Raw genomic sequence first — 27521 nt, forward strand, 5'->3', positions numbered from 1 at the left:
GTGAGTGCTGGAGGCTTGGGGGGCGTGCGCACACATCCTAAGAAATACGTCCGCGTGGTTTTGGTAAAAGAGACTCCTTTGTGCCGATGGTAAGCCTGGTGAACATGACCCCCGCCCTGTGGTATGCGGCACACCTGTGCGGAGGGACGAGAAGCCGGGAGGGGGCGGGGGCGGGGGCCCGGAGCCCTGCACCCTCGCAGGAATCACACCTTCTCCTTTCTTCTCCTGGGATCCATTTCTCCATCGCCCCTTTGTTTCGGCTTACACCTCCAAATACCAGGGAGGTCGTGCATGCGTGCGCGCGTGCGTGCGTGTGTGTGTGTGTGTGTGAGTGATGATCTCAGTCAATGCCGATCTGTATGGGGGCTAGAAAAAAGAAATAGAAAAAGGCAGAGAGAAGAGAGGGAGGCTGGAGTTCCCAAGGCCCCGCCCCCACCGCCTACCTTTGCAGGCCTTCCGGTGGGTGATGGGCTTGCCCATGTCGCGGTAGTAGCCCTCCTTGCAGTAGTGGCAGTGGCGGCCGGCCGTGTTGTGGCGGCAGTTGAGGCAGACGCCCCCGCTCTTGCGCCCCGACAGCTTGTAGAGCTCCATGTTGAAGCGGCAGCGCCGCGCGTGCAGGTTGCAGTTGCAGGCTGCGGGGGAGGCAGAGAGAGGCATCAGGGCGGGGGCCCCGGAGAGTCTGTCCCCCCCCACTCCCCCCACCTTCTCCACTGCGGATGGGAGGCAGTCCTTTCTCGGGGAGCTTTGCCCTGGCTCCCCCGTTTGTACCCATAAGCACGCATTGACCACCTAGCCGCACCCGAACCACGGCCGAGGTCCTGCCTTCCTCGCACATGGAGATGGTTCACTTACTCTCCCCGCCTCCGACCCATCACACACCCGCCTCAGAGTTGGGAGGTGGAGCAGGCATCCCCCTTGTGCCCAAATCCTGCCGGTTATGGGCTGACGTGTCCCTCCCCCCATTCATACGCTGAAGCCCCAACCCCAGGACCTCAGAACATGACTGTATTTGGAGATATCTTAGAGAGGATCTATCTTAGAGACAGGGCATTTAAAGAGGTGGTTACATTAAAACGAGGCCACGAGGGTGGGCCCTAATCCACTCTGACTGTGCCCTCATGAAAAGAGGAAGTTTGGACACAGAGAGACACGAGGGGTGCACACACACAGAGGGAAGACTGTGTGAGGACATGGAGAAGGGGGCCATCTGCAAGCCAAGGAGAGGGGCCTCAGGAGAAACCAACCCTGCCGACACATTGATCTTGGACTTCCAGCTTCCAGAACTGTGAGAAATAAATGTCTGTGGGTTAAGCGCCCCAGCCTGTGTTATTTTGTTACAGCAGCCAGAGCAGACTCATGCACTGGTTACAGGGCATCAACCTTTGCCTCTACGTCTACCCAGCATACTCCCCACACCCTTGAGCTCCGGCCACCAGGCTGTACACTCCTCCTTGTGCCACTGAGGGCTTGGGGCCTGCTGCACTATCTTCCTTCCAGTATCAACTTGGACAACTTCCCATCACGTGGTGGCCCACACTCCTGGCCTCTAGGTCCTCTAGGACCCTCAGCATCCTCCTCTCTGGTTTTCCTCCTGCCCAGTCTCATGCTCCTCAGGACCTTAGCACCCTCCTTCCTCCACTTTGACGCTCTGCCGGGTCAGCCTCATTCACCCCTCACAACGACAGTGACCGCCTCTGTGCTCCTGACTCCCAAATCCATATTTCCAGCTTTTGCGTTGGGGTCTCCACTTGGATCCAGAGGCACCTCCCCAAGTCCATTCATTCCTCTCCATCCCATCAGGCTTTGGCCCCCCTGTCACCTGAGCTGACCTCTCCAGGCTATCCTCAACACTGTAAGCAGAGCAGGAGTCCTACACTCCAATCTGAGGATGACTGTTACTTAAAATCTGTCAGTGGCTCCCCGCTTTTCTTCTGGATAAAACCTACATCATTTAACACAGCCTCTGGGGCTCTGAATAGCTGGTCCTGCTTCCCCTTCTCGCTCTGGTACTTCAGCTGTGCCAAACTTTTTTCAGTTTCTAGAGCATGCCGTGTGTGAGGACCCCTCACCTGCCCCCTCTGTGGCTTTGCATATGCTGTTCCTTGCCTCCCAAGCCCGCTCCTCATCTGCCTGCATCCTTCTCATCCTCCGTGTTTCAGTTTCAGTGTCACTTCCAGGCCCATCTCCTGCCAGCCCAGCTCAGGCTCCAGGGCTGTGGGCTCCCCAGGCGTCCAGCACGGCACCCCCCGGGCCGCCTTCATCCTGCACGCTGACGCCTGTGATCTGGCTCCTCTGGGCCTCTAACCAGGGTAACTCCAGCTTAGATCCGGCCTCATCTTGCTCACTCTTCAACATGGTTTGCCCTGCTTTTGTGCTAAGTTTGTTTAAATCGCCTTTCATGTAATTTCTAAAGAAATATACGTTTAATACCAGACACTGGAAAAACAAAAGCAGAAAGAAAGAAAAAAAAAACCTGCTCAAATGTCCACCAACCACTGTTAACACGGGGGTCTTTCCTTCCCGGCTTTAACTGACAGTTGCTCAGCTGTGGAACTATTTAATTCTTGCCTAAGACATGGATCATACTTGTACATCTTGCTTCCTAGCCTATTTTCTCATAATGATGAACATTTTTTAATGTCAGATCACGTTCTTCCTGATTTTGAAAGGTTGTCTAGTCCTTTGCTTGTACAGATACACGTAACGGGCTCCTTGGACTCTGCAGTGGGTGCATTTAAAAGCAGGGCGTCCCCGGGATGGGCAGTTAGGCTATTTCCAGTTTTTCACTGTTATAAACAACACAGTGGTAACTACCTTTGAACATATGTATTTGTACTCTGCTCTGATGCCTGTTGCCCAGTCAATTTCTCAAGACAGAATTGCTAGGTTAAATTTTGGATCTACATGTTTTTAACTCGGGATCCAAATTGCCAAATTGCCCTCAAGAAAGGCTGTCCTAGCTCACACTCCTCCCAGCAGGATATGAGAGCTCCTATTTCACCACACCCTTGAAAAGAATAACAATATGCATTTGGTATCAGCATTCTTTTTTTTCAATCTTTGCCAATTTGTCTGGAAAACACACATGCACACATGATTTTAATTTGCATGTCTCTGATTACCAGTGAGGTTGGACATTGCTCCGTGTGTTTTTCTATTTATATTTCTTTTTTGTGCATTGCCTGTTCATGCCATTTGCCCAGTTTTCAAATAAGGTGTTTTTTTTCCCCAATATGTCTAGTGCTCTTACATACGACGGATTAAAAACCACTTGTCTTTTCTACCATACAAGCTGCAAATAGTTTTACCAGTTTCTTATTCATATATTACTTTTCTGATTTTAAAAAAATATTTGCCTGTTAATTTTTCTCTCTGATCTTATGAAAAGCTTCTTTAAATGTTCTTCCTAGAGTCACCCCCCAAATCACACACCCAATAGTCACTCAGTTTACAAGTAGAGACGGACAAGAGCTTAGGAGGAGGTGCTATGGGCGATACAAGAGAAAAGAGCTCATGCCTGAAGTCTGGAAGCAGCTGGAAGCCAAATTAGAACAGAGAATGATGTCTGAGAGCCTCACAAGGTGTCCCTCAGCACCTCCAGCCCTTGGGGCTGAGCTCACCAGGTGCAAAGAAAGAAGGCGCAACCTCGCCCTGCCCACCAGCACAGGGGACTGTCGTGTGTACATATGCATGTCCACTGTCCCTTTGGACTCATTCAGCCGGACAAGGGTGATGAAGGTTGCTCAGAAGGATTAAGGGACCTGCCAGCCCAGGACCACCAAGCCAGTAGATGGGGGGCCCAGGACTGGAACCCAGGTCTTCTGGTTCCTGGCCCACTGCCCCAGAGGAAAGGACCCACATCACTGGAAGGAACAGCTGGGCCCAGACTACAGCCCAGAATCTGGATCTTTCCTACTGGCACGGAAGTCACAGGGCCTGGCATACCTGCCTGGGGACAGGGATCTGGAAGGAGCACCCGGGTCTCACTTCCTCACGCCACTCTTGTAACGGGAAAGACCTCACTAGGAGCATCTCCTGGTCCTACTTGGAGACAGATGCTAATCTTGTGTCCTCCTCTATAAAGAAAGCTCCACCTCCCCCATTCCCCCAAAGGGGCTGCGCAAGCCTCTGAGCCCCTCCTGGGAGCTCAGCACCCCCCTTTCCCCACCCCAAGGGGAACCTTGGGCTGGTTTCTCTCTTCCATATGCACCTTACACCAACAAAAGGTTCTTCCCAAACAACTGGTCACACAAAAGAAAACTCCGAGGCTGAACATCGAAAGGCAGGGCTCCCCTCCCTCCCCCTGCTCTGGGAGCTGTCAGGGGACATCAAGTGGCGATTGCCCACGCTCAGTCTTTGCAAAGTATTTTACAGCTTGTTTTCTTTTCTCTTTGTTTTATTTTCTCTGCACAAATGGAAAAATGCATCAGGCAAAGCAGCTCACATCTGGCTCCCTCGGCTCCACACAGAGATGTCAACCAACTCCCAGCCTGTCCCCAGCCCCTTCCTCAGAGAGACACCTTAATCCCTCGTGCCTTCCTGTTTATCTCCTGCCTCTCTTGGAGGCAAAAATATTGGGTATTCGTTTCATTATCATATTTCAAGGCGGGAAGGAAAGGGCAGCTTTGTGAGAACAGAGAGGTCAGCATGGGGAGGTGGGGGGCAGCACAACTTCTGAGGAACCTGCACGGGCTGGGGCAGGGAGCCCTGTGAGGCGCTGCGTCCTGTCCAGGGGTCCCCCAGTCACCCAGAGAGAGCTAGTCTGGTCTAGACCCCAAGCTCTGTGCCCTGCTTCAGCTGTCATGTGGTGATCACCAACGACACATCACATGGCTGCATTTCAGACCCAGGGGCACGACAAGGGGCAGGAGGTAGGAGGAGGAGAAGCCCTACCCCCACCCCCACCCCAACCAGAAACCTGACAGGGAAAGAGGCCCAAGAGATGGGGTCCCATTTTCTCTCCCATCAAAAGGTCCTCGAAGTCCTATTTTAACATATGCCTGTCAGCACCATTCTTTAAGCTTTTCTGAACCTCTCCCAACAACCTGAATCGTCCAACCCCTCACCACCTCCAGGCCAGTTCAATTCAACGCACATTTAGGCACTGCAGCTACCCACCAGGCCCTGTGCCACAGGCCACAAGGCAGACAGGGATGGACAACGCACTCTCAACTGTCCAGGGCTCCCCGTCTGACGGAGAGAGGGGCAGATGAGCACTGTTAGCAGCAAGCTCTTAAAGTGGGACAAATACTATCCTCAGCCGTGTTGGTTCCTGAGGACAGAAACAGCATTTGCCCTTATATCCTCCAGCCCAGAACAAAACTTGATACATTTTCATTGTACAAATGAGAGAGAGAGAACAAAAGTGAGCAAGTCAGAGAGAAGATGGATGGATGGATGGATGGATGGACAAGTGGATGAGTATATGGATGGCGCATGGGTGGATGGATGGATGGATGGATGGGCTGGCAGATGAGTGGGTAGATGGATGAGTGGATGGATGGGTGAATGGATGGATGAGTGAATGAGTGGATAGATGAGTGGGTGGGTGGGTGTGTGGATGGAGGGATGGATGGATGGATGGGTGGGTGGGTGGGTGGGTGGATGGATGGATGGATGAGTAGACAGACAGACAAATGGATGGGTGGGCAGGTAGAGGGGTACATGAATGGATGGATGGGTGCATGGGTGGGTGGATGGATGGACGGATAGTGAGTGGATGGATGGGTGCACGGGTGGATGGACGGATGGATAAATAGATAGGTAGGACAGATGGAGCATTGTGTGGTCTGTCTGGACCACACCATGACAAGGCCTGGACTCATGACATTCATGACATTTCTTTTATTGTTGCTTTGAACTACTTAAAACTTTGTCTTGATGCTGTAACTCATCGATGTAGCTTCTGTCTGCTCAAGTAACTGCAGCGCTTTAAGGAGAAGAACCTACATCTAGGATGCCCTGGACTCCTCCCAGGACCCTGAGGAGAACCTTGCACACAAAAGGGTCTGAATCTGCATCCGTTGGCTTGATGAGTTTACCAAATACAGATGTTGGCCTTCTCCTGAAAGACCCTGATGAACTAACCCCCAATCCCACCAGGGCTATCTCAGGCCCAGAAAGAATCTAGCAGACATTGTTAAGCCGTACCCTGGCCCTGTCTCTCAGGGACTCCAGCCCTGGCTCCCCCAAACTTCATGCGGCTCAGGGGTTGTCTCAGTGGAATGGGAAGGCCATTTGGCGATGGGCCTCCTTAGACCTCGGCACTCGGCCCAGGGGCCCTCCTCTGCCCTCCCAGCACATAGGATCACTCCCAACATTCTTCCCTCCCTTCCAGGACAGTTCTTTTGAGAAGGCTGCCCCATGTTATTTCTACAGCATAACAGGGATTTTAGACGTACATATCTGCAGCTAAACTGTCTAAAATAACCGGCCCACATATGCACCATCCATAGGCTGGGGGTTTTGTATGCAAGAAACTGGTCCCCAGCCCTGGGCTGCCAGTGCATCTGGTAAGAGCAGCTCTCAGATCCGCCATGATTAGTGACACATTTCTACACGACCAGGCCACAGGGGCAGGTTGGGGCATGATGGGTACTTGCAGGGTTGGGGGCGGGTGCTGCTGCCCTCACCAGTGACTTTGCTAATTTTCTCTGTGCCTGCTGGGTAAGGACCATGAGACCTACTCTGCACACAGTGTTCACAACTTCCCTGGGTGGGGGCTTAGGGCAGTGATTCTCAACTGGGGGCAGTTCTGCCCCAGCAGACATTCAGCAATGTCTACAGATATTTTCGGTTGTCACACAATTAGGGAGGGAGGTACTATGGGCATCTAGGGGATAGCGACCGGGTATGCTGCTAAATATCCCACCATGCACAGAACAGCCCTCACAACAGAGTTGTCCGGCCCATATGTCAGTAGTGCCAAGTGTGAGAAACTCTGGGTTAGGGAGATTGTGACGCCCCCACCCCAAGGGTATGTGATGTTTTATACCCTTCACTGCTGTCTAAGATGCTATTCTCTATGAGCAAACTCTGCAGCCTAGAATGCTGCCCAGGGAGTGACAGACGTTCACTCCTTCAGCAAATGCTGATTGAGGCCTTTAAAAGGACCAGGTGCTGGTGTGGGTGCAGGGGACACAGCGGCAACAAGACAGAGTCCTGCCCTCAGGATGCTTCTCTCTCAGAAGGGAGAGAGACAGCGGTCTAGGAATCGCATGGTAGGTCTAGATTTCCAACTGTGCTGAGCGCTGGAGGCACTGAGGGTCACAGAGGCCAGTCTGCTGGGCCCTTCCGGGGACAGGTGGAGAGGGTAAGGTCTCAGAAGAGAATCAGAGCACAGACAGAATACTCTCACCAGCGCTGCTCCAACTGTCACCTGGGCAACCTGTTCAAATGCAGATTCAGTTTTAAGAGGGCTGGGGCAGGCCTGGGAGTCTGCATTCCTAACAAGCTCCCAGGCCATGCTGTTGCTGCTGGTCTGCAGACCAGCGTAGGCTGGTGGAAGTGAAACTAAACTGAAAAGGAATCAGTTGGAATATAAGCCACTTCCTGAGAGAGAGCTCGCAGGAAGGCAAAGGCAGGGAGTCTGAGATGGAGCAGTGGGCCAGGGTCTGGTTTCAAAAGAGACTACTCCTTAAATGATTAGTTTGGAATAATAAAAATATTTGAGAGCTGTTTTTAAGAGTCTGAGGTAGTTTGTATTTCCTATTATTTATTACTTTGCTACTCTATTTGGTATCCTATTTATTTAGAAATTGTTTGACCCTTGTTGATAAATCTTAAGTATTCTACCCCCAGCGGTGTCTTCTCTGAGCCCAGTTTTCAGCTTCTCCTGAAATGACCCGGCTGAGCAGTCACCGCTCCCCACACACCTGGCTCCTCCAGCACCTGAGGACACCTGAGCTGGGCTCTCAAAGGGCCCCTTTGGGGAAAGGCGCTGAGGCAGGACTGACCCAAGCATTTCTGGGGCCCAGACTCTTTCATGTCTATAGGTGAGCTGAGTTTAAAGAAATGATCATACATTAAGATAAATTTATAAAACAATCAGCCCAGACTGCAGGTTTCACTTTGTTAATGGCAAATCCAGTAGCTCGTGATGTATTTATTCATTCGACAAAAATTTACAGAGCACCTACTGAGTTCCGGGCACAAGGCAAGACGCTGGGGATGTAACAGCAAGCAGGACAGATGTGGCCCTCACCCTCACGGAGTCTTTGGAGCTGCCTGCTGTGAGCAAGGCTGGTGAATGCTGCTGCCACTGTCACCTCACTCCAAGTCCACCCCAGCCCCCGAACACAGGGCTTAAAGCTTGCCACCAGAGGCATCAACCAGCCAGATACTGCACAGTAGTGACCAGTGGGGTGAGCCAAGGAGACTGGGCAACCGCTAAGAGACCAGAAGTGTCACGCAGAAGCGGTCTGGTTCCAGTCAAGGGTCTATGGGTTGCAATCATTTGACGGGTGCCTTGTGTCAATTTTAATTAAAAAACTGTTGAAAAGCACCACCTAGATATGGCCAGGAGAACTGGATAACTCGCTCGTGTGAGAGAAGAGAGTCAACAGTCCACGCTGGACATGACAGAGCCCAAGTGAGCTGAGGATGTTCTATGGGAGTCTCGGGAGTCCCAGAAAACACGTGAGGGAAGATGTGGCACCTCAAGACATGAGATGGGGCCACAATGACATCCCCAACAGGACCTGCTTCTGCATGACTGCTCACTGCTCCCTGCCGCCCCTGCGACATGCCAGCCTGAGTCGGGAAGCACAGTTGCTGTCGAGTTGAATCCTCTGCACTTCGCTCTCTCAAGACTATGTCCCCCGTCTTCCTTCTCTTGAGCTCAGGTTTTCAATTCAGTAGCCACTAACCCCCTCCCAAGACCCAACATGTGATGGTTCTCAAACGTGGGTGCACAGAATCACAGGGCTTGCCTATCAAAGCGCAGACAGCTGAGCCCCACCCCCACAGGTTTCTGATCAGTAGGTTGTAGGAGGGGCCTGAGAATGTGCACTGCTAACAAGTTCCCAGGTGATGCTGATGCTGTCTGTCTGAGGGCCAAACTTTGAGAACCACTGGTCCAGATAACACAGAAGAGACAAAAGATGTCTGAAGCCTCTTAGGAGCACACACAGGAGTGTAATTATTATTAAGTAAAATCAAATGCACACCATTGATAGAACACCACAAGGCAGCAAAGAAGAGAGGAAAGAGAGCTGGACTGATTTGGGAGGGCTGGGACCCAGAAGCTAGTCCTGGCTCTGTGGCTCACCCAAGTGTGTGACCCTGGAAAGCCCACTTGGCCTCCCTGAGCCTCCATGTTCCCCTCTGAAAAATGAGGACACTGGGTTTGACGATCTCTGAGTTCTTTTCTGGCCCTAAAAGTCTATAGCTGCAGGACACCAAAACTCCTGGGAGGTAAGCGGCAGATTCATGTCAGCAGGGAAGCCTTTGGGAAGGTTCTTGGGAGTTCAGGAGGGCAGTGCTCCAGGCGTGAACAAGCCACAGGGGTGGGACTGAGCCGGCAGGTGGCAGGGCTGTGGGAAGAGCAGTGAAACCACCCCCAGCCAGCAGGTGGATCAGAGATGGGGCATGATGATACCATGGCCTTGAGGGGGCATCCTGCAGGCTTCCACGTGCTCAAGGTGGAGGTGATGGGGGCCTTCAGCAGGAGAACAGCCTCAGAAGGGGAGTAGCTGACAGAACCAGTGACCATCTGGGTCTTCAGAAGGAGAGGGCGTGGCAAGGGTACCCACCAGAGACAGAGGAGACCATTCTGAGGGAGAAAAAAGTAGTCCACTTTTGGGCATGTGGGGGCCTGGTGAGAGGATTTCCAGGAGGGCAGTTAGCCATAGGGAACTTCCCTGGTGTGCCCGGGAGCCCCCTGAAGCCAAGTTCTCACAGGGAGGAGCCCACTGATCTCTCTCGAAGTCTCTTGGACGGCACCTCCTCTTGGGAGACAGAAGGCCTGCAGAGCCATAACAGTTTTTTTTTAAAGCTCCAACTTAAAAAACAAAATCTCTGACCCCTGGACCTATGCTTTATCTCTGATAACAGAAACAGAATGACAAGAGGAGGATCAAGGTGGCAGGAAAAAGGAAAAAAAAAAAAAAACCTGGGAAATGCTTTCAAACCCGTGGGGGTGTCAGTCAGGGAGGCTGGCGTTCCCCGAGGCCACGGCAGGCTTTAGATGGTTCCTGATAAAGTCCAGGGAGATAAGTGGCCTGTGTTTGTCGAGGGCTTAGGGAGCTTTAGCAGAGTCTGCACACAAAGGGGCCCTCTGTCAACAGTCCTCCAGGCCACTCACAGGGCTGAACAAACAGGAGGGTGACAAGCTCTTCACACCTGTGGGGCTTGGGAAAGGCCCGGCCCCTTTGTCAAGGTGTCAGACCAAAGAGCTGCTGGGAGTGCCGTGGCCCCCACCCAGCCCGAACCTCTGGGGCTTCTGGAGAAGGAACTGGGGGGCGGGGATAAATCCGAGCTCTGCGAGGCTTGCCTCCTTCTTCAAGCAGAAATGTGAACCCCAGCTGGCCAAGGAGACCGGCCCATGACACGGTCCCCGAGAACAGGCTGATGGCCAACGGACCAGAGAGGGCATCTCGTGGGGCTGGGATCGGGGCCACAGCAGGATCGAGGGGAGCAGGGTCAGAGGCCCCGCCCTCCCAAAAGCACAGCCGTGGCCTGGTGGCTTTCTCTCCAGCTGTGTGGGGTGACCAGCCCCTCCCCAGTGGACTGCGCAGGGCCATCCCCCAAATCAGCTTGACCTCACCGTCACTTTTTCCACTGACTTTTTTTCTCTGTAAACATCTTAGCCTTTTCTTTCCCCTGCCCTTTTTTGGCTGCTGCGCCTCCCCTAAGGCTTTGAAACAATCCCTCCTAACGTCTCCCAGGCCTCCGCTGCTGCTGAGGAATATCTCAGGGCTCCTGCTTCACAAACATCCTCCTCTTCGCCCGGCCCTGCGGCAGGCAGGCCCTTCTCGGTGGAGGAAATGCCAAGGAGGCTTTGGTAAGCCCGGAGCAATCATCAATTCTTTGTCTGCAGCCCAGTTCCTCAGATCCTCCCTCTGCGTTCCCCTTCCAGAGCCCCGCCCAGGCAGCCGGGCGGACAGTGGGCCCTGCCTGGCCACCTCCCTCAGGGACTTCAGCCCTGGCCCACTGTGTGGCATTCCCAACTCCAATTGACCCTCCACCCCAAATCCTTCTACAAACATTCCTCTCACCTTGTCACTGCCCTGTTCTGGAACCTTCTGTGGCAGCCCACTAACTACAAGATGCAAACTGTCTTGCCCTCAAGGGTACTGGTTTCAAAATAGAGGTCCAGAGACTAGGGGTCTTGCTTCTTCTTTATAATAGGATCCTGTATGAACACCCCTAACCCACCCCCATCCATGCCCAAGATCTAGCAGCCAAAGAAGGCAGGGGATGTTGTGCTCCAAAGGCAAAAACAGGATCTTGGGGCTGGTGTGGGCTTCCAGGGTTTCCTAGTTTGCCCTCTTGTCATAAAAGGGATGGGAATAATGAGGCTCCAACAGGCAGAGACTTTGCCAAGGAGCTGGAACTAGTTAGGAGGCACGCTTGATTCAGACCTCAGCTCAGCAAGGGTGGCATGACCATGGACAGAAAGAAGCTTGATAAACCCTGGAATTCATCCCTGAAGGCCAAGAACTCTTGAAGTAGAAAGGCTGTCTGAGCAAAGCTCCCCACACAGCTTTGATTGCCACAAAATCCTCTCTGCCTGTGGCTTGTCCACCCTGCCCAGATGCCTGTCTAGCAGGAGAGGGGCTTCCTTCCAATCCCTTTCCCCAGAGGTGGTGCACATACTCCCTGTGCTTTATTGAACAGACATACAAAGGTTGATTTGCCAGCCGCGCCAGCCAAGCCTGGCCCCTGGCCCCCTGGAGTCATTTCCCATCTGTAATGGGTCCCATCACCGAGTCTGGCACATGCAAGGCTGGAGACACAAGGCTGGACTCTAGCGGCAGTGGGAGAGGCTGGCAGCAAGGGAGGTTTAATGACTTGTAGTTGATTCTGTTCCCTGACACCAGGCAGGAAAACATGCAATTCCCGGGACAACTTCCCCACTCCCTTCACCACTGTCCCACAGGTAGCATCCCTCTCTTCTTAACTAGTTATTTAACCCAACTCTTCAGTTAACTTTGACTCACGCTGTAAGCTCCAGAGACCAGTGTAACCTGTAGCCTAAGCTGCTCCAGGGATACGAGACTCCACACGGGGCCGTGTGAACCCACAAGATAGAGAGTCTTGCTCTTGGCCGAGGACAGGCTGAAACCAGGGTCCTGTGGGCCACTCAAGGTCATCACCAACATGCCTTTTCATTTTCCTAATTCACTCTCCAACGAGGGCTGCCAGATTTAGCAAATAAAAATACAGGACGCCCAGTTAAATTGGAATTCCAACAAATACTGTTTAGTAAAAGTAGGCTGCAAGTATTGCATGGCAATCCTATCTCCAACACCTTCCAGACCCGATCAAACTTGTGCTTTTTTTCCTAAGATGTGTGATTTTGCAGGACAGTTTTCACCAAAGACAACACTAATCTTCTCAGCATCTCCAAGTCCCAGAAGAGGTTAAGAGGGTCCCTCAATTCAACAGGACCAGGAGAGAAGAGGCCTGTTCGGGCTTTTCAGAACTCCCTGGGTTATATGATTCTTCAGTTGTTTGGTCAGCGCCAGCTTGTCCTTCCTTAATCACTTCCCTTTCTCCATCTGCTAAATGAGAACAGGAATCCCGTGCCCAAGACCACGTAGAAATGTGAGAGAAGGGAAAGACCTTGCCCACCTGATGACTCAGAAAGTGTTCTCCTGGCTGCAGCCACCACCATCAACACTGAGCAGACAGGCCACCTCTCTGCCCCCACCAGGCTCTCAAGGGGCCCCGGTATTCCCCAGCATGCTCCAATTTCACATGCAAAGATCTCATGTGGCATCACTGCCGTTTAGGGAGAAACAGGAGGAGAAAGGCAATTATGATCAGAATGGCCCAAACTCTTTACCCAAAAAAGGTCATTTTCATCAAGACATGCTTTGTGGTGGAATGGATCAACCTTTGAACCCCCATTCTGAGTCCAGTTATTTTAATCAAACCAGTAGGTTTAATTGATTTAGGTATCAGTAAAGTGTTTATGCGATTACAACTAAAGACTTTAATTAAACATCATGTCACTGAAGAATGTAGGTGGTCTACCATAGGACAGAGGGAGTGACAGGGAATGGCAAATTCCAATTGACCAAGGATAGAATGGGCCACCCCTGGGAGAGAGTGATCTTGCCATTTCCGGAGGCATTCAAGTAGAGGGATGCAGTGCAGGAGATTCCAGTTCTGAGGAGGAGATCGAACTAGACAAATCAAGTCCCTCCAACTCAGAGAGCCTTAGAGGAGACACTGTTCCACTTCTAGGCTGGGCGATCCTTTGAAAATCTTAACTGGCCTCCTTAATATTCTTACACATGAGTTAGTGGAAGGGGTGTCCCAAGAAATCTTCCAGTCTGTAATGGACCCTGAGTCCTTGGGGGAAGGACTGTCCACATCAGAAGGAAACAGCAAAAGAACTTCCCTCTGGGCAAATGTGGGGGATTTACTTGCAGAAAACAAATCCAGATGGTCCTTCTGGAATGATGTCCTCAGTTTATCAGCTACAGCTATGGAAAACAGCCTGGGGATGATGGTCACCTCTTCCTCACAGACAGATGATGGCTCTGCAGCTGAGCATCTTCTGAAAGAGCCTTTGGACCAGTGCAGTGACAGCAGGACAGCGGTGCCTTAGCTAAAAAAACTACCACTCTTTCGGGGTTTCAAAGGCTTTAGGGCAGATGGATCTTCTGCAGAAATGTACCACTACAGCTGTATGCAGCTGGCATCTCTGTGACAGGCGGTGCCAGGAAGTACCAGTTATTGAGTGTTTTGAACATCTCCCCTGGATTTAGGGATGATAAGCCACCCCAGTGGTTTGCTGGCTATGTCATGCTGAAACTCCCAGGCAAGAATCAAACAAGGGACTGGCCCTTACAGGAAAGTGGAGGGCCCAGTGATAAGTTAGCCCCTTCACTCTCCTTCTCCAAATTATTCTGAGCACCAGCAGTGTGGCCGAACACCCAGCTCACTAACAATCAGAGAGCTTCTGCTACATTGCTCTGTCTCAGCAACCAGATGGCACGGCTGCTGAGGGTCCTCGGATGCATCTCAAGACTCGTGGGGTCTCCAGCCCTGCTAACCCACAGAAGGTGATGGGAGGCAAGAGGTGACTGAACTCTCTTTTGCTGCTCGCCAGGACTGAGTGCCAAAGTATTAATACGAAAGGCTGTCGCCTCCTTGAGGCGTCACCCCCGACGCAGGTAGGAATGTCTGTGTTAGAGCTCTGATGGTCCAGAAGGCGTGAGGGACTTCTGGGTGCTCTGAGAAAGGGATGTCAGAGAACGAATGCCAGGCCCCAGCCTGAAAGATGAGACGGGCAAGCAGTGGGGAGCAGAGGGTGGGAGGTGGGAGTTGAGGGCATTACTCAAAAGACAGAGCAGCTGGGGCCAGCCTGGCGGTGTAGTGATTAAGTTTGCGTGCTCCGCTTCGCCAGCCTGGGGTTCGCAGGTTCGGATCCCGGGCATGGACCTACACACAGCTTGCCAAGCCATGCTGTAGTGGCGTCCCATATAAAGTAGAGGAAGATGGGCATGGGTGATAGCCCAGGGCCAATCTTCCTCAACAAAAGGAGGAGGATTGGCAACAGATGTTAGCTCAGGGTTAGTCTTCCTCACCAAAAAAAAAAAAAGACAGAGCAGCTTACACCTGGCCAGCTTGACTCACTTTAGCCACCGGAGCAGTGACAGGCGACCTGCCTGGCACAGTCTCTCTGCACTGAGGTAAGCACCAGACACCCACCATTTACTCTTCACAAACTCCCCCCCCAAGGCAGGGACCACTAGCGCCCATCTGGCACCTTACTAGCTGCCTCCCCCTCACATCCTCAGTTTCCCCATCCACGGCCCCCACCTCTGCCCTCAAGGATGCCACGGAGGTAAGTGAGGCACGTGCATGAAAGGGGGCAGAGGCCTCCTGAGGGGTCCCCACCCCGGACAGCTCACGCTGCCCAACTGGTGACTTCAGAAACCAATCTCATCCCTCCTCCTCTCCACAGGAGGCACAGACGGAAAACTAGCATAAACACATGTGCTCTTCTAAACACCCCACACTGTTCATTTCCCCAAAGGAAGCCATAAAATTTTTTAAATGGAGGCACTAGGGGCCTAATTTTATATACTTTATCTACCCAACACTCTCCTAAACAGTGGGTGAGGGAGGCACTGTCCTGCCCATTTTATAGGCGAGGACGTCGAGGCCCCAGGCTGAGCCCACACGGCCCGCAGAAGGTGCTGGAACTGGAACCTCCTTGGCTCCGGCTCAGAATCCTGGCACGTTCCTCCCTTCCCAGCTGCACATGGTGGGGTCTAGCCCTCCCTCCCAGACCTCCACCAGTGACTTGGTTGGCTTTGTAACCAGAACAGAACTATTTAAGGCACAAGCTGGGCTGGGTGGAGGTAGTTTTATGACAATAGTTCCCCTCAGGTAAAGTCTTTGGAAATGTTTTTTCTTGCCCTAAAATTAGGGGGTTTGGGAACCAGACAGGTTCCTTGTACAAGCGGGGAAGTACCCGCATGTGAACGCCCCACATTTCTTGGCCCTGGTGCTTCTGGCTGCTTTGGATTTGGCTAATTCCCTGGGCGTCCTCTGTAATTCCACAGTAATGTGGCTTTAATTGTCCCCAAAGTGGGCCATTCTTCCTTTATTGTGCAGTAAATTTCCCTCCAGAGTTCGGATTTCATGCGCCTGCCCCAGCCGGGGAGCAGGGAGCCCACCGGCCTTGGCACCGATGTCCGCACTGCCGGCCTCTCCTCCTCCCCAGCCCAGCCGCCGGTTCTCCTCTCTCACCAGGAGCTCCTAGCTCAAGACGGCCTGGGGCAGACATCAGGACCCCTGGGGCGGAACACACTGGAACGGAGGCAGGGACACTGGTCTGTGGTTCTGTCTGGAAAACAAATTAACCTCACAAATTCAAACAAGCTGCAATAGCAGATTCATTAGGCCAGAGTCGGGACAGGGTTACCTCCACTTGTTTCATCAGCAAACGCCACTGAGACAGGAGCGCCAGGCGCTAAGAGGGGGCTCCGGGGCCTGTGCAGAACTTCCACCTGTGTGACCTGGGCCAGTCCCCGACCCCTCCCATGGGCTTTGCCTCTAAAGGAAGAGTAATTACAAGCACTTCCTTATCAGATGAGATAAAGCTTGTAAAACCAGTGAAGAGGGTGAGCCTGGAGCTGAGGCATGAGTTCAAACCCAGTCTGTCACACACCAGCAGAGTGTACTTGACCTCGGGCATGTTTGTTAACCTCTCTGTCCTCAGTTTCCTTATCTGGGAATGAGGACAATCATGGTGCCCACCTGTTAACAGCGGCTGAGACAGGGGACCAGTAACAGAAGTCACGATTATCATTCCGACAACACCATCCAGGAATGCGAAGAAGATCTAGCCCTGGATGGGTTCCTCCCGGGGAGAAAGACACAAGAGCAGAAAGCAACCCACTCAGGATGCTCTACAAGGGGAACGCCACAAACAGTGCCACCTTGGGGAGACCTCCGTCCCTGGGAAAACCAAGGCCAGCTCATCTCTACGGGCCCTCGCGGTTTAAGGTGTGACTGTTTAAGAATTCACCTGACATGGCTAGTAGCCCAGACTTTTAAGGGATTCTCATCGTCCCAATCGCTCCTTCCCAGAACCTAAACTGTCTCGAAGAGAGTCAAGAATGATACAGAAGCAGAAAAAAATCTCTCTGAGCAGCCAAAATGGTGGTCACCAGTTTTCTCCACTAAGATTGATGCTATTTAGAAGGGGCCTTCTCCAGATCCTCCATTCTCCTCGTCTACGTGGAATGCTAACACAGCAAGAAGGGGGAGCTGAAGTTTGACAGTGAGGTAGAAGGCAGAACCGGCAAGGTAAGAAACAAAAGTAGCATGCAACGTGAGGGCAGTAGAGAAGGGGCAAGCTGCCCGGCACACCTCAATAGGCTCTGCTGCAGGAAATTAAAGTAACTGATATTTACAGAGTGGTGGAGCTCGTGGAGCTCTCAGAGGGGACCCCATGCACCCCTCACATTCCAGCTGAAGAAAACTGAGCTTCCAGGGGGACTCTTGCCCCATCTGAGGCTCAGGCCAGTCCACCTGCCCCGAGTCCCCTGGCCACACCTCTGGTTTCTCTCCACTCCTCATCCTGCCACCATCTTGGGTCACACCAGCATCTACTCAAACAATTAAGTCAAGGCCCAGGGCCCCTGGGTCTGTGGCCCTTGCATCACTGTGATGCCCGCTCTCCTCCACTCCCATCCAGACACCAGCCCTTCTGGAGAAAGTCACACCACAGGAAAGATGGACACGTCTATAAATCCATGACCGTGAGTCTCCCCAGACAGTTACACTCACTCCCTCATCGCCTTCAAGTCGTAGCTCAGCTGTCCCTTTCTCATGAGACCTGCCCTGACCATCCCCTTAAAACACAAACTCCCCCCAGCCCTCCAACGCCTCTCTCCTCTGGTTCAGTTTCTCCACACCACATATCACCTCACAGCATACAACACGTACTTTACAGATTGATTTTGCTTATATAATTATCTCACAGCATAGACATTACATGGTCATTCATTTACTCCGCTTCCCCCATCTAGAATGTAAGCCCCATGAGGGGAGGGATTTTTGTTTTTGTTCTTGTTTTTTGTCTTTTTCGGTCACTGATATATCCCAGGGCCTAGAAAACAGTGCCTGGCACATAGTAGGTATACAGTAATATTTGCCAAGTCAATGAATGAATGAATGAATGGGTCCTTAAGACTTGTCAGCTCTCTCTCCCACTCCGTGTAGGAATGTCTCCCTATTTCAAACACTTCCTGCCCTCTTTAAAGCCCCAGCCCTACCATCTCCCTCCTCATCTCACTTGCAGTTTCTGGCTTCACTTCCTACTTCTCAGAGGAAATGGAAGCTGTTAGCCAAGAACTCCTACCACCTGCTGCTCCCAACCTTCATTAGGGCCGGCACCCTCCTTCCTGCCCCTGTGTAGAGCCAGTCCCTCCACTGTGTCTTGGACCCAACCCCCTTGTGCCTCTTCAGGAACCATAAATCGTCACCCACCCCTTCTCTCTCAGATACTCAGCCTCTCCCTTGTCCCCCTTCATCCTCTCATCCAATGGCAGTTATGCTCAAATTGCTCCCCTCTCTAAAAGCCTTCCCTCCAGCCCACATCTCCCCCTCCTGCCACCCTCTCTCCTGGCCTTCCCAGCTCAGCTCCTCCATTGCCTCACCTCCGGCTCACTCTTCAGTCTACCCCCTCTGCCTTCTTCGTCCCATTATCCCACCAGAGCACCCACGCTAAGGTCCCCCACAACCACGATATTGCAAATCCAGTCGATGCTTCCATCTCCCCTATCAACTCTCAGCAGTTTTGAGAGCGTTCGCCACATCTCCCCTGCAATCCTCTCTTCCTTTGATGTTTATAGCTGCGCCCACGCCTGGTTTTCCTCCTACGGCCCTGTCTCCCTTCCAGGCTTGCCCTTAATCAAAGCTGGAGTTCTTCCAGGAGAAGTCGGGCCTTCTCTCCTCTCACTTGACTATCTGCCTTGATAATCTCACCCAATTCAATTATCAACTTCTTTGGGAGAAATGACTCCCAGATTTCTATCTCCAGTCCAGAAGTCTTTGAGCTTCTGACACATGTATCCAACTGCCTACCCCACCTCTCGGATCTCTCAAAGGCACTTCACACTTAGCACGGTCCAAGACCAAAGTCATGATATTCCCTCCCAAATGCAGTTGTCTTCCAGGACATGATGCTTTCATCTACCCACACGCGCAAGCTGGAAATGTAGCCGTCACCTTTGTCACCTCCTGCTCCCTCAACCCCTTATCCAAGTCCCATTTACTTTTAAATTGCCAAATCTCTCCCATATCCCTCTACTTCTTTCCCTAGTCCAAGTCACCATCATCCTTGACCTGTACAGGGATCGTGAATTGGACTTTAAACCTGCCCGAGGGCTGGCTCGTGGTTATGATTCTCAGGAGACCACCTTTTCCCCTCCGTCCAGTGCAAAGGTCAAAACAGGCTGGTCTCCTCACTCTCCCCTTCTCTCCATGAAGTCTATTTCTCATGGGCCTTTACACTGAGAGTGCAGCCCTTTAGGGTCTAAGCTGTATGTGGCCCTCACCTATTAGACTTCCTGCCTTTATCTTTGGTCCCGAGTCCCACAGAAGCCAAGGCTCCAGGTTGCAAGGGTTTCACATATACCCTCACATCCAAAGCCAATTCCCTTACCTGCTCACCTCCATAATTCCACTTTCACTCTGTGGGCCTCAACAGATGCCCTTACTCTCTTGCCAGCTCAGTGGTGGATTTTTTTTTAAGTTTGTGATTTTGTTTGTTTATTTTTTAAATATTTCACCCTGTACTTTGTTTTCATTGTTTTCAGAGGCAGGGGATCCATTCCGCCATACTGCCAGAAGTGGGAGTGCAGATACTCAGCTGGATGCGATGCCACCATCACTCCAGAGGTCCTGCTCTTCATAAAGTCCACAGCCATGAACCCCCTCTTCCAGTGAACCAGAACAGTACAGCCCACACCGCCAGATGGATTCTTTAAGAAGCATGCGCTCTCCTAGACTGCCTGCTAACTGGGGTAAGTGTGTTGGCTTCAACTCTCCAGTGTGTCCAGTGCTTAACAAACCGAAGGTAACAACGGGTCATGAGACTGGTTTAATGGGTTGAGGGACAGCATTAAAAAAATAGAAGCAAAGAGAAATTATCACAGTAGACCACACATGGTAAGGGTTGGTTAAACTTTTATTTTGGATGGATGGATGGATGGATGGATAGATAGATGTCCTAGGTCATGATTCATAATGGTAAACATATTTTTACTGTGTGTCATGGTCCAAAAATGTTTAATTTAAATTCCAGTGAATGTGGTTATGGTTAGTCCTTGAGACGAGGGCCATGTTTTATTTCTCCCCTAATCTCTTGCTGGACATAGAAGCATGCTGGGCTCCTAGGAGGTTCTTGGCAAACACTGAGAGACATGAGATGTACTGAGTTTCTGGAAAAAGTGAGCGAATCATTGGGAAACTGAAGCCCTAAGGGGCAGCATGGACCCTTTCTCTTGGAACTGAAATCTGTCAGGTCCCAGCAAGCTCTCCACCTGGACCTTGCAAGGTGAAGGCCAAGTCTGTCCTTGCAACAGCCTCACCTTAGACCTTGAAGCCAGGATTTGGTGAAAACCGGTTTTCCTCAGTACACTGCCTCAGGAGAGGCTGATAAATGTGGGTGGGAGGTGCCAGGTCTGAGAGATCAGGGCTGCCCAATGGGGTCTCCCTCTGCCCTCATTCTGCCCACTTCCCACCCACGTGGCATTAGGCCTGGGCTCCTGCCCCACTCCTTCCTCCCGTACCCACACCACTGCTCAATCGAGGGGTCTCAAGTGCCTCTTTCATCAGGCCCCTTGTCTGATCGGAAACCTGCCCTGGCTCCGCAGAGCCTGAAGGACACGTCTCCCCAGTCCCTGTGCCAGTGTTGCCCCACAACTCCCCTCCACCACAAGCTGTGCTCCAGCCCCGCCCACCTACCCCACCCGCCAAGACCCCTCTGACTAAACCCCTTCCATGGCGGCCACAGACTTGACCCAGAGCAGCCTTCCCAACCTCCTCCACCACACGCCACATCAAGAAACAGCACACTCAGGTACACCCGCGGGCACTGCAGCCCTGGATGGGTCTGCGCACTGTGGGAGGCCTGCCTGGGGCTCCCAGCCACCAGTGAGCTGGGGCACACCGGGTGGGAAGCTCAGCCCCAGAGGGCTCCTGGCCAACCTTCAAGACCCTCCTCAAGTCCCCGTCTTCAGCCCCCAGGTCCCAAGTTCTCTCCCCCTCCCCCTCCCATGCCCCCATCCCCAAAGCTCTGACTGCCCATCCCCCTGGCCTGGCACCTAACACAGCTGCCTTGTCTTGTCCACACTGCCCCCGGCACAAGGGTCTTATCTCCTTGTGTCTTTCGCTTCTTCGTCTGCCGTGGCAGCACCCAGCGCCTGGCTGTCAGTACCTGGGGGCGCTCAATAAGTCGGTGCGGATGGATTGACTGACGGCCAGGAGGTGCCAGAGCCCAGGTGGGAGCCAGGGTCCGTCTGGCCTCTGTCTCACAGGCAGAGCCTTTGGTGACAACGTGCCGAGAGAGGGGGACAGGTCGAGGTCAGGGACAGGCAGGGCTGGGGTCTAGCGTCGAGCCTCCTGGAAGCAGCGCGTTCTTGTCTCCCTTCCGCAGCCGCTCTTCCCGAGGACAGAGCCGAGAAAATCGCAGACGCGCGCCTGGGCGAGGCTGAGGCCCTGCCACCCTCCTCTGCTGCCCCATTATGAGGTCTATCTGAGCTTCCTCGGCCCAGGGCGATATCTCACCACTAAAATTTATGCAAATGAAATAATGAGCAATTTGGGGAAAGGAATGAAAAGCTGAGCCGGATCCAAACCACCCCAGACACCCGCCTGCAGGGGTTTTTGAGTTGAGCAATCATTTTAAAGACGATTTAAAGTCACTCGCTGGGAAAAAACTCACCGGGATTCCTGCAAACCAGCCGGCCCTGTGGCCTCACTGCGGGGAGCGGGGGAGGCTGGGCTGGGGAGGGACGTGGAGACTGTCCTGTTGCTCAGTTCTCCATGACTGGACTAGTGGGACTTCAGTGGGGCCCGCCCTGAGCAGACTGCAAAGACACGGGCTTCCTGAAACACCACCTCCTTCCCAGAATCAGACATGGAGAAAGCTCCAGGTCCAGCCCCGGACACCTGAAATGCTCACCACCTCTTACTAGTAGAGACACGCCCGCCCCAGGGATAGGGCCCTCTGTGTATATGTTCATTCATTCAACAAATCTTCCTACAGTGCCCACAATGTATAGGTTCTGCTCTAGGGGCTGGAACACAGGAGGAAACAAATATTCACTCAACAAACATTCACTGTACTCCAGCTTCATATCATAACCAACCTGGGGGGAAGGAGTGGGGATACAAAATGAATAGAAGACACTGTTGCAGGCCTCACGAGTCTACAGTCTGGTGGGAGGGGGGACAACGCATGGAGGAAATTCAAATTCCTGGCACTGATAATGTGCAAAGAGGGTTTAGACAATGCAGAGACCATTTCTGACAGGGGCAGAGAGAAATCTTCGTGGAGGAGGTGTCTTCCGAGCCAGGCCTTGAAGCTAGATAGGAGCTGGGTGCCTGGGGGGAGGGGGGGGAAGCAGGCAGAGGAAGTAGCACAGGAAAAATACAGAACAACATGGGGCATTCTGGACCAGCCGCCTCTCTCCTGACCCTGAACAGAGATTGGCCTGAGTGAGGAGCCATTTTATCTTTTCTTACCATCCACACACTGAAGAGATCGGGGCCCCATCTGCCCACTTTCTGCCCACAAGTGAGGTGCAGGGCAGGGACGCGGGGAAGGAAAGGAGGATGGAGCTGGGGCCCCATCGCAGAAGAACCCCAGATTCTGTAAGGAGTGTGTGGCGGGACTAGGGGTGAGGGTTTGCCCGGCTGGTTCCAGGGCCCTTCCCCTTTTTCCACAGGGCACATTCCCAGTTTGCAAGACTGGGGTGGGGATGAGGATGGGAGCTTCATAAAGACCAATTTCTCTTAAAAAATAAAAAAGGATGAAGCAAAAAAAAAAAGCATAATATTGCAATTTGATAAAGCTGGGGGGCAGGCACATAGGCATTCATTACACTGTGCTCTTCTCTTAACTGTTATCATCCTCTATTCTTAACCATTTCAGAATAAAAATAAGTTTGGGTCGGGTTGGTTTGGTTTTGTAAGGACTGAAGGACTGAAGCTTGTTCTGCTGACCCTGGCCGCTGGCCTGGTGATGGGAAACCTCCTGCCCCTCTTTTCAGGGAGAGACGTCCCTTCCACGGCCTGTGACAGCTTCTCCTCAGTGGGGACTGACTCTAGGAAGATTCCAGAAAGCAGCAGGGGTCAGAGTACAGGAAGATGTGAGGCAGTGGGCTCAGAGCCTGCAGGAGGGAGCGGGGAGGACAGGAGAGTGTGTGTGCAGGCGTGTTGGTGTGCGGCGGTGACACAGATGTGTTTGGCTGGGAGTGTCCACACCGCACTCTGAGTGTGGGCTGAGCTCAGTCTATACTCAGTCACACACAGTCTGAGTCCGGGTGGGCCCAGGGCTGGAACTCTGGTCTCCTAAAAGCAAAACCAGTCCAATACCCTGTAAACTCTGGAAGCCAAATCAGATGCCCCAGGGGGGTCTAAGGGCAAGGACCCCACCATGATGACTCCAGGGATCCACAGAACCTCACTCTGTAGAGGAGATGATGGCGCCAGAAGAAGCCAGTCTAGTCTCTACAGAAAGAATGAGCTCCGCAAACACCACCTGAGGACACCAGTGCCTGGGCCTTTGCAATTCAGGAGGAAGTCAATGGGCTCCAAGGAGCATGAGACTCAAGCTAATCCTCTGCTTCGAGGGTCACAAAGGACTAGGCAATAGACCCCTGAGAGTGGCTAATGAACTAACTACCGCCGGGAGCAGGAGACAAGCTGCGTCTTCCAAGAACAGCGGCAGGACGTGCAAAGGCTCAGAGGCCAGAAGCAGCCGTGCGTGAGGAGGACATCAGCGCAGTCTGGTTGGTGGGATGGCTGCATGGGGGTGGCGGCTGGAGGCAGGCACAGAGGTAGGCTAAGGTGTGCTGGGGGCCAGGGACATTCAGACCCAGATGGCAGCTACTCTCACACACTTTCTGCAGGACAGGGATCTTCTGGTGGCGAGTAAAGACCAGATCAGGCAGGCGATGAGGGTAAAGATGTGAAGACCTGGCAAAGATGAGCAATGATGAAGACCCAAGCTGAATGAGTGGGGACAGAGAGGAGAGGATGGGGAGAGTCAGGAGTTGGGGGACATTATGCCTTACTGGGGCCCCGGAGTAGATGGGGATGCCAGTTTCCAGGTGGAGAGGTAGGAGGGTGTGGTTCAGGGTATGGGAGTTAGAGGTCCCTGGGGGCACATGGGTGGGGTTCCAATTCAGAAGGCAGCACCCCCTGGGCCTGGAACCCCGGGACAGGCCTCCCAAACTAGACCATCAAGTCCTGGAACAAGTGCGCTCACCTCTCTCAGGACACAGGGCTGAGTGGTCTTGGCAAGGTTCATTTCAGGTTTGCAAACACCTAGCAAGCAGCCACCGTGAAGACCATCCCCGGCCTCAGGCTCAAGCTCTGGGTGCCGTGATGCAGCGGCTACGTCTGCACAGTCACCTCCCACCTGGACCAGTCCCGGCAGGGCAATGAGCACGAGCATCTGTGCACAGAACAGGACCCCCTGAAAGCACAGGGCTGCAGAGGAGAAACTGGTTCTTTTTTGTTTTGAGGAAGATTGGCCCTGCGCTAACATCTGTGGCCAATCTTCCTCTTTTTTCTTTTTTCTCCCCAAAGCCCCTGTACATAGTTGTGTATCATAGTTGTAGAGTTGTAGCTCTTCTATGTGGGACACCACCTCAGCACGGCTTGATGAGCAGTGAGTAGGTCCGCGCCCAGGATCCGAACTGGCGAACCCTGGGCTGCCGAAGCGGAATGTGGGAACTTAACCGCTTTGCCACTGGGCTGGCCCCCAAGAAACTGGTTCTCAGAGCGGAGCCACCATCTCTGCTCATGACTCTCCACTCTTGTTGCAGATCAGACTCACCTGGAAAGCTTTAAAAAAAAAACATGTGGTTTCCCCACCCCTAGAGACTCTGATTAATTAGTGCGAGTGAGACCCTGGCATCGGTAGATTTTAAAAGCTCCCCAGGTAACATACAAGGAGTGAGACCCCCTGACCCAGCCAACCTTTGTTCTTCAAATAAGATCCAGAGAGGCTGGTCTGAGGGAGAGGTGGCTGCACCCTAAGCAGTGCAACAAAGATGGGGAGCAGGGGAGGCGCACCCAGTGATCGCTAAAGAGGAACTGGCAAGAAACCAGTCATCAGAGGGAGAGAGGAGAGCTATCGTCAGCCCCAGGAACAAACAGGTCCCGGCAAATGTATTGTAGCGAGAGTCCCCGTTTCTGCGATTGGCGGGGCTTTTAAACGTTCACTAGGAAGCACCTTTCACAGAATGGAAGGGCCAGACCACTTGCTTCTCAGCTCCGACAAGAATGAAACAAGGGGCCCCGGCTCTCACACCCTCACAGTCACTACAGGCCTAAACGAAACCTGCTGAGTCCCGGCTCAGACTCAGCCAAACACCTGGGGCGCGAGCAGGCGAGATGGCTCCGCCCCTGCTGGGCTGCCCAGGTCCTTGTATAGCCCATCCTCAAGAGGGCACCTGACCGCCTGGCCACGGCTCAGCAGGTCCAGCAGGCGAGCACTGCAGCCAGACCACCTCCCTGAAGGGCGAGTTGGGCGAGGAGAGACACCTGGAGCTGCCAGCACAGTGCCCTACACCTGCCTTCCCAGAGGCCTCCAGGGGATGCCATTAGCTGCATCCCTCGGAACCCCCAGGGGCAGCTGACCTCCCCACTGGACATGTGCAGTCTCGGAGGCCCCTGGAGGAGAGCAGAAGGGGGCTAAACAGTTAGATGCCCAGGGCTTGGGAGAAGTTGGCCTGGCTCTCGGTGGTGAACGTGTGGTCAGCAGCTAAGGGGGCAGGAGACCTCATCTCAGGCTGTGAGCGAACTGTGGAGGGATTTGGCCAGAACCCTTAACCAACGGCATTTAAAATACTCCATTGTCTGGCTGGACCACACTCATCCCGACCCTCCGTCAAATGGACCTCTGTATTATCAGTGCGGACGTGTCCTTCACCTCCTCGCTGGTTCAGTAAACACGCAGGTCACCTCATGGCAGACCCTGTGCTAGCACAGGCTGTGGTGGCTGGCTTGAAAAGTTCACATTCTAGCCAAGGAGGTAGGCACGATCTAGGGAGTAGGCACCTGCCAGAGCGGAGGGACACACAGGGTGTGCACAGGGAAGAAGGGTTCAAAGCAAGTGAGGGATGCATAGGAGTCTTCCGGGAGGCCAAGGGTGCGGGCATTCCCGGCAGGGGGAACGGCAGGAGCACAGGCGTGGAGGTGGGCATGTATAATCATACAAGCACGGGGCTTGTGAGCGGACAAAGGGAGGGAGTAATGAGCCAGAGTGTGAGCAGGGGCAGGAGGGGGTGCGGCGGGGGAAGCAGGTGTTTAGGCCGTGGCTACATGATAACGGATTGGGTGCATGCTGCAGAGAAAGCACCCCAAAAGCTAGCCTTTTGAAGACCAGAGTGACATGTGCAGATTCTACTTAGAGAGAGAACTCAGGAGGAGGCCGAGACAATCATGCATTCATCACAAAGGAATCAAGGAAACGCTATGGCCAAAACAGACAGACAAAATACAGCCCCACACTCGAGGAGGAGTCTAGTGGGGGAGAGGCCAAAATGGACCATTCAAAAATGGGGTCAGTGCACTTCATTCATTCATTCATTTATTCGTTCAGCAAACATCTGTTGAAAGCCTATGTGCCAGGCACAGGGGACTCGGCAGTGAACAAACAGACAAAAATCCCTGTCGCCAGTCACTGAAGAGACAATCAACAAGGCACATCAGGAAATGGTACGGCGTGTAAGAGGATGGTAAGTGTTACGAAGAAAAATAAGGCAGGAAAGGAGGATGGGGGTGCCGGGTGTCAGAGAGGAGCGTTGTCGTTTTAAATAGGGTGGTCATGGAGGCCTCACCGAGGAGGCAACATGTGAGTAAAGACCTTAAAGAAGTTAAGGAGTGAGCCATGTAGATACAGAGGGGAAGAGCACTGCAGGAGAAACAGCCAGTGCAAAGGTCCTGAGGCAAGAGTGTGCCCGGCAGGTTGGAAGAATAGCGAGGAGGCCATAATTGGAACACGCAGGAAAGGAGGCCGGGAGGGAGGGGTACCTAACCCAGCCCCAGGCAGAGGGAGGACAGAGAAAACTCCCTGGTAGATGTAAGCCTAGCCCCAATATTAACAAGAGAATAGAGGCCAAGACGCTAAGATAATCAGGATTATCTCCCTCCTGACACTCAGGACGGATACAAACAACCATTGTGCCACAGGGACTTGCTAACTTGGCTGGGATGGTGCGGAGCCTGGAGGTCCTTCAGGAGTGGCTGGGGGCCTGAATGCGGGTGGGGCAATGGAGGACAGAGGAGGGAACCCACCGGACGGGTGGCTAGGCAGAGCTGGAGTTGTTTACCAGCACCTGAAGGAAGAGGCATCTGGGATGCCCCGAGGTCTCTAAGATCCAAGAGACGTCAGGGACCAAAGGGGAAACCCAGAGTGGGGGCAGGTCTGAGGGAACAGACAGATTCAGCCCTGGGTGGTTGAGTTTGAGGGGCAGCCAGCTCGAGGATCATCCCAGCTGCAGCTTTGGGGGACAGAGAGGTCTCTAAACAAGATCCGAAACTCCAGTGTGTGTCTTCCCTATGTCTTCCAATTATGGCCTCCTTGCTAT

The 27521-nt window shown here is 53.0% G+C and overlaps 1 protein-coding gene across 1 annotated transcript in view; it reads right to left on the minus strand.

Annotated features, from left to right (window-relative positions):
* The window catches only part of NTN1 (netrin 1), a 174896-nt gene that overhangs the window by 65349 nt on the left and 82026 nt on the right, over positions 1-27521 (minus strand). The window contains exon 3 of the mRNA XM_004433069.3: positions 444-632. Within this exon, the coding sequence (XP_004433126.1) occupies positions 444-632 (189 nt within the window). The remainder of the gene's footprint in view (positions 1-443; positions 633-27521) is intronic.

This window comes from Ceratotherium simum, chromosome 16 (genome assembly GCF_057802395.1).
Source record: "Ceratotherium simum simum isolate JZ-2026a chromosome 16, ASM5780239v1, whole genome shotgun sequence".
NCBI classification, from domain to species: domain Eukaryota; kingdom Metazoa; phylum Chordata; class Mammalia; order Perissodactyla; family Rhinocerotidae; genus Ceratotherium; species Ceratotherium simum.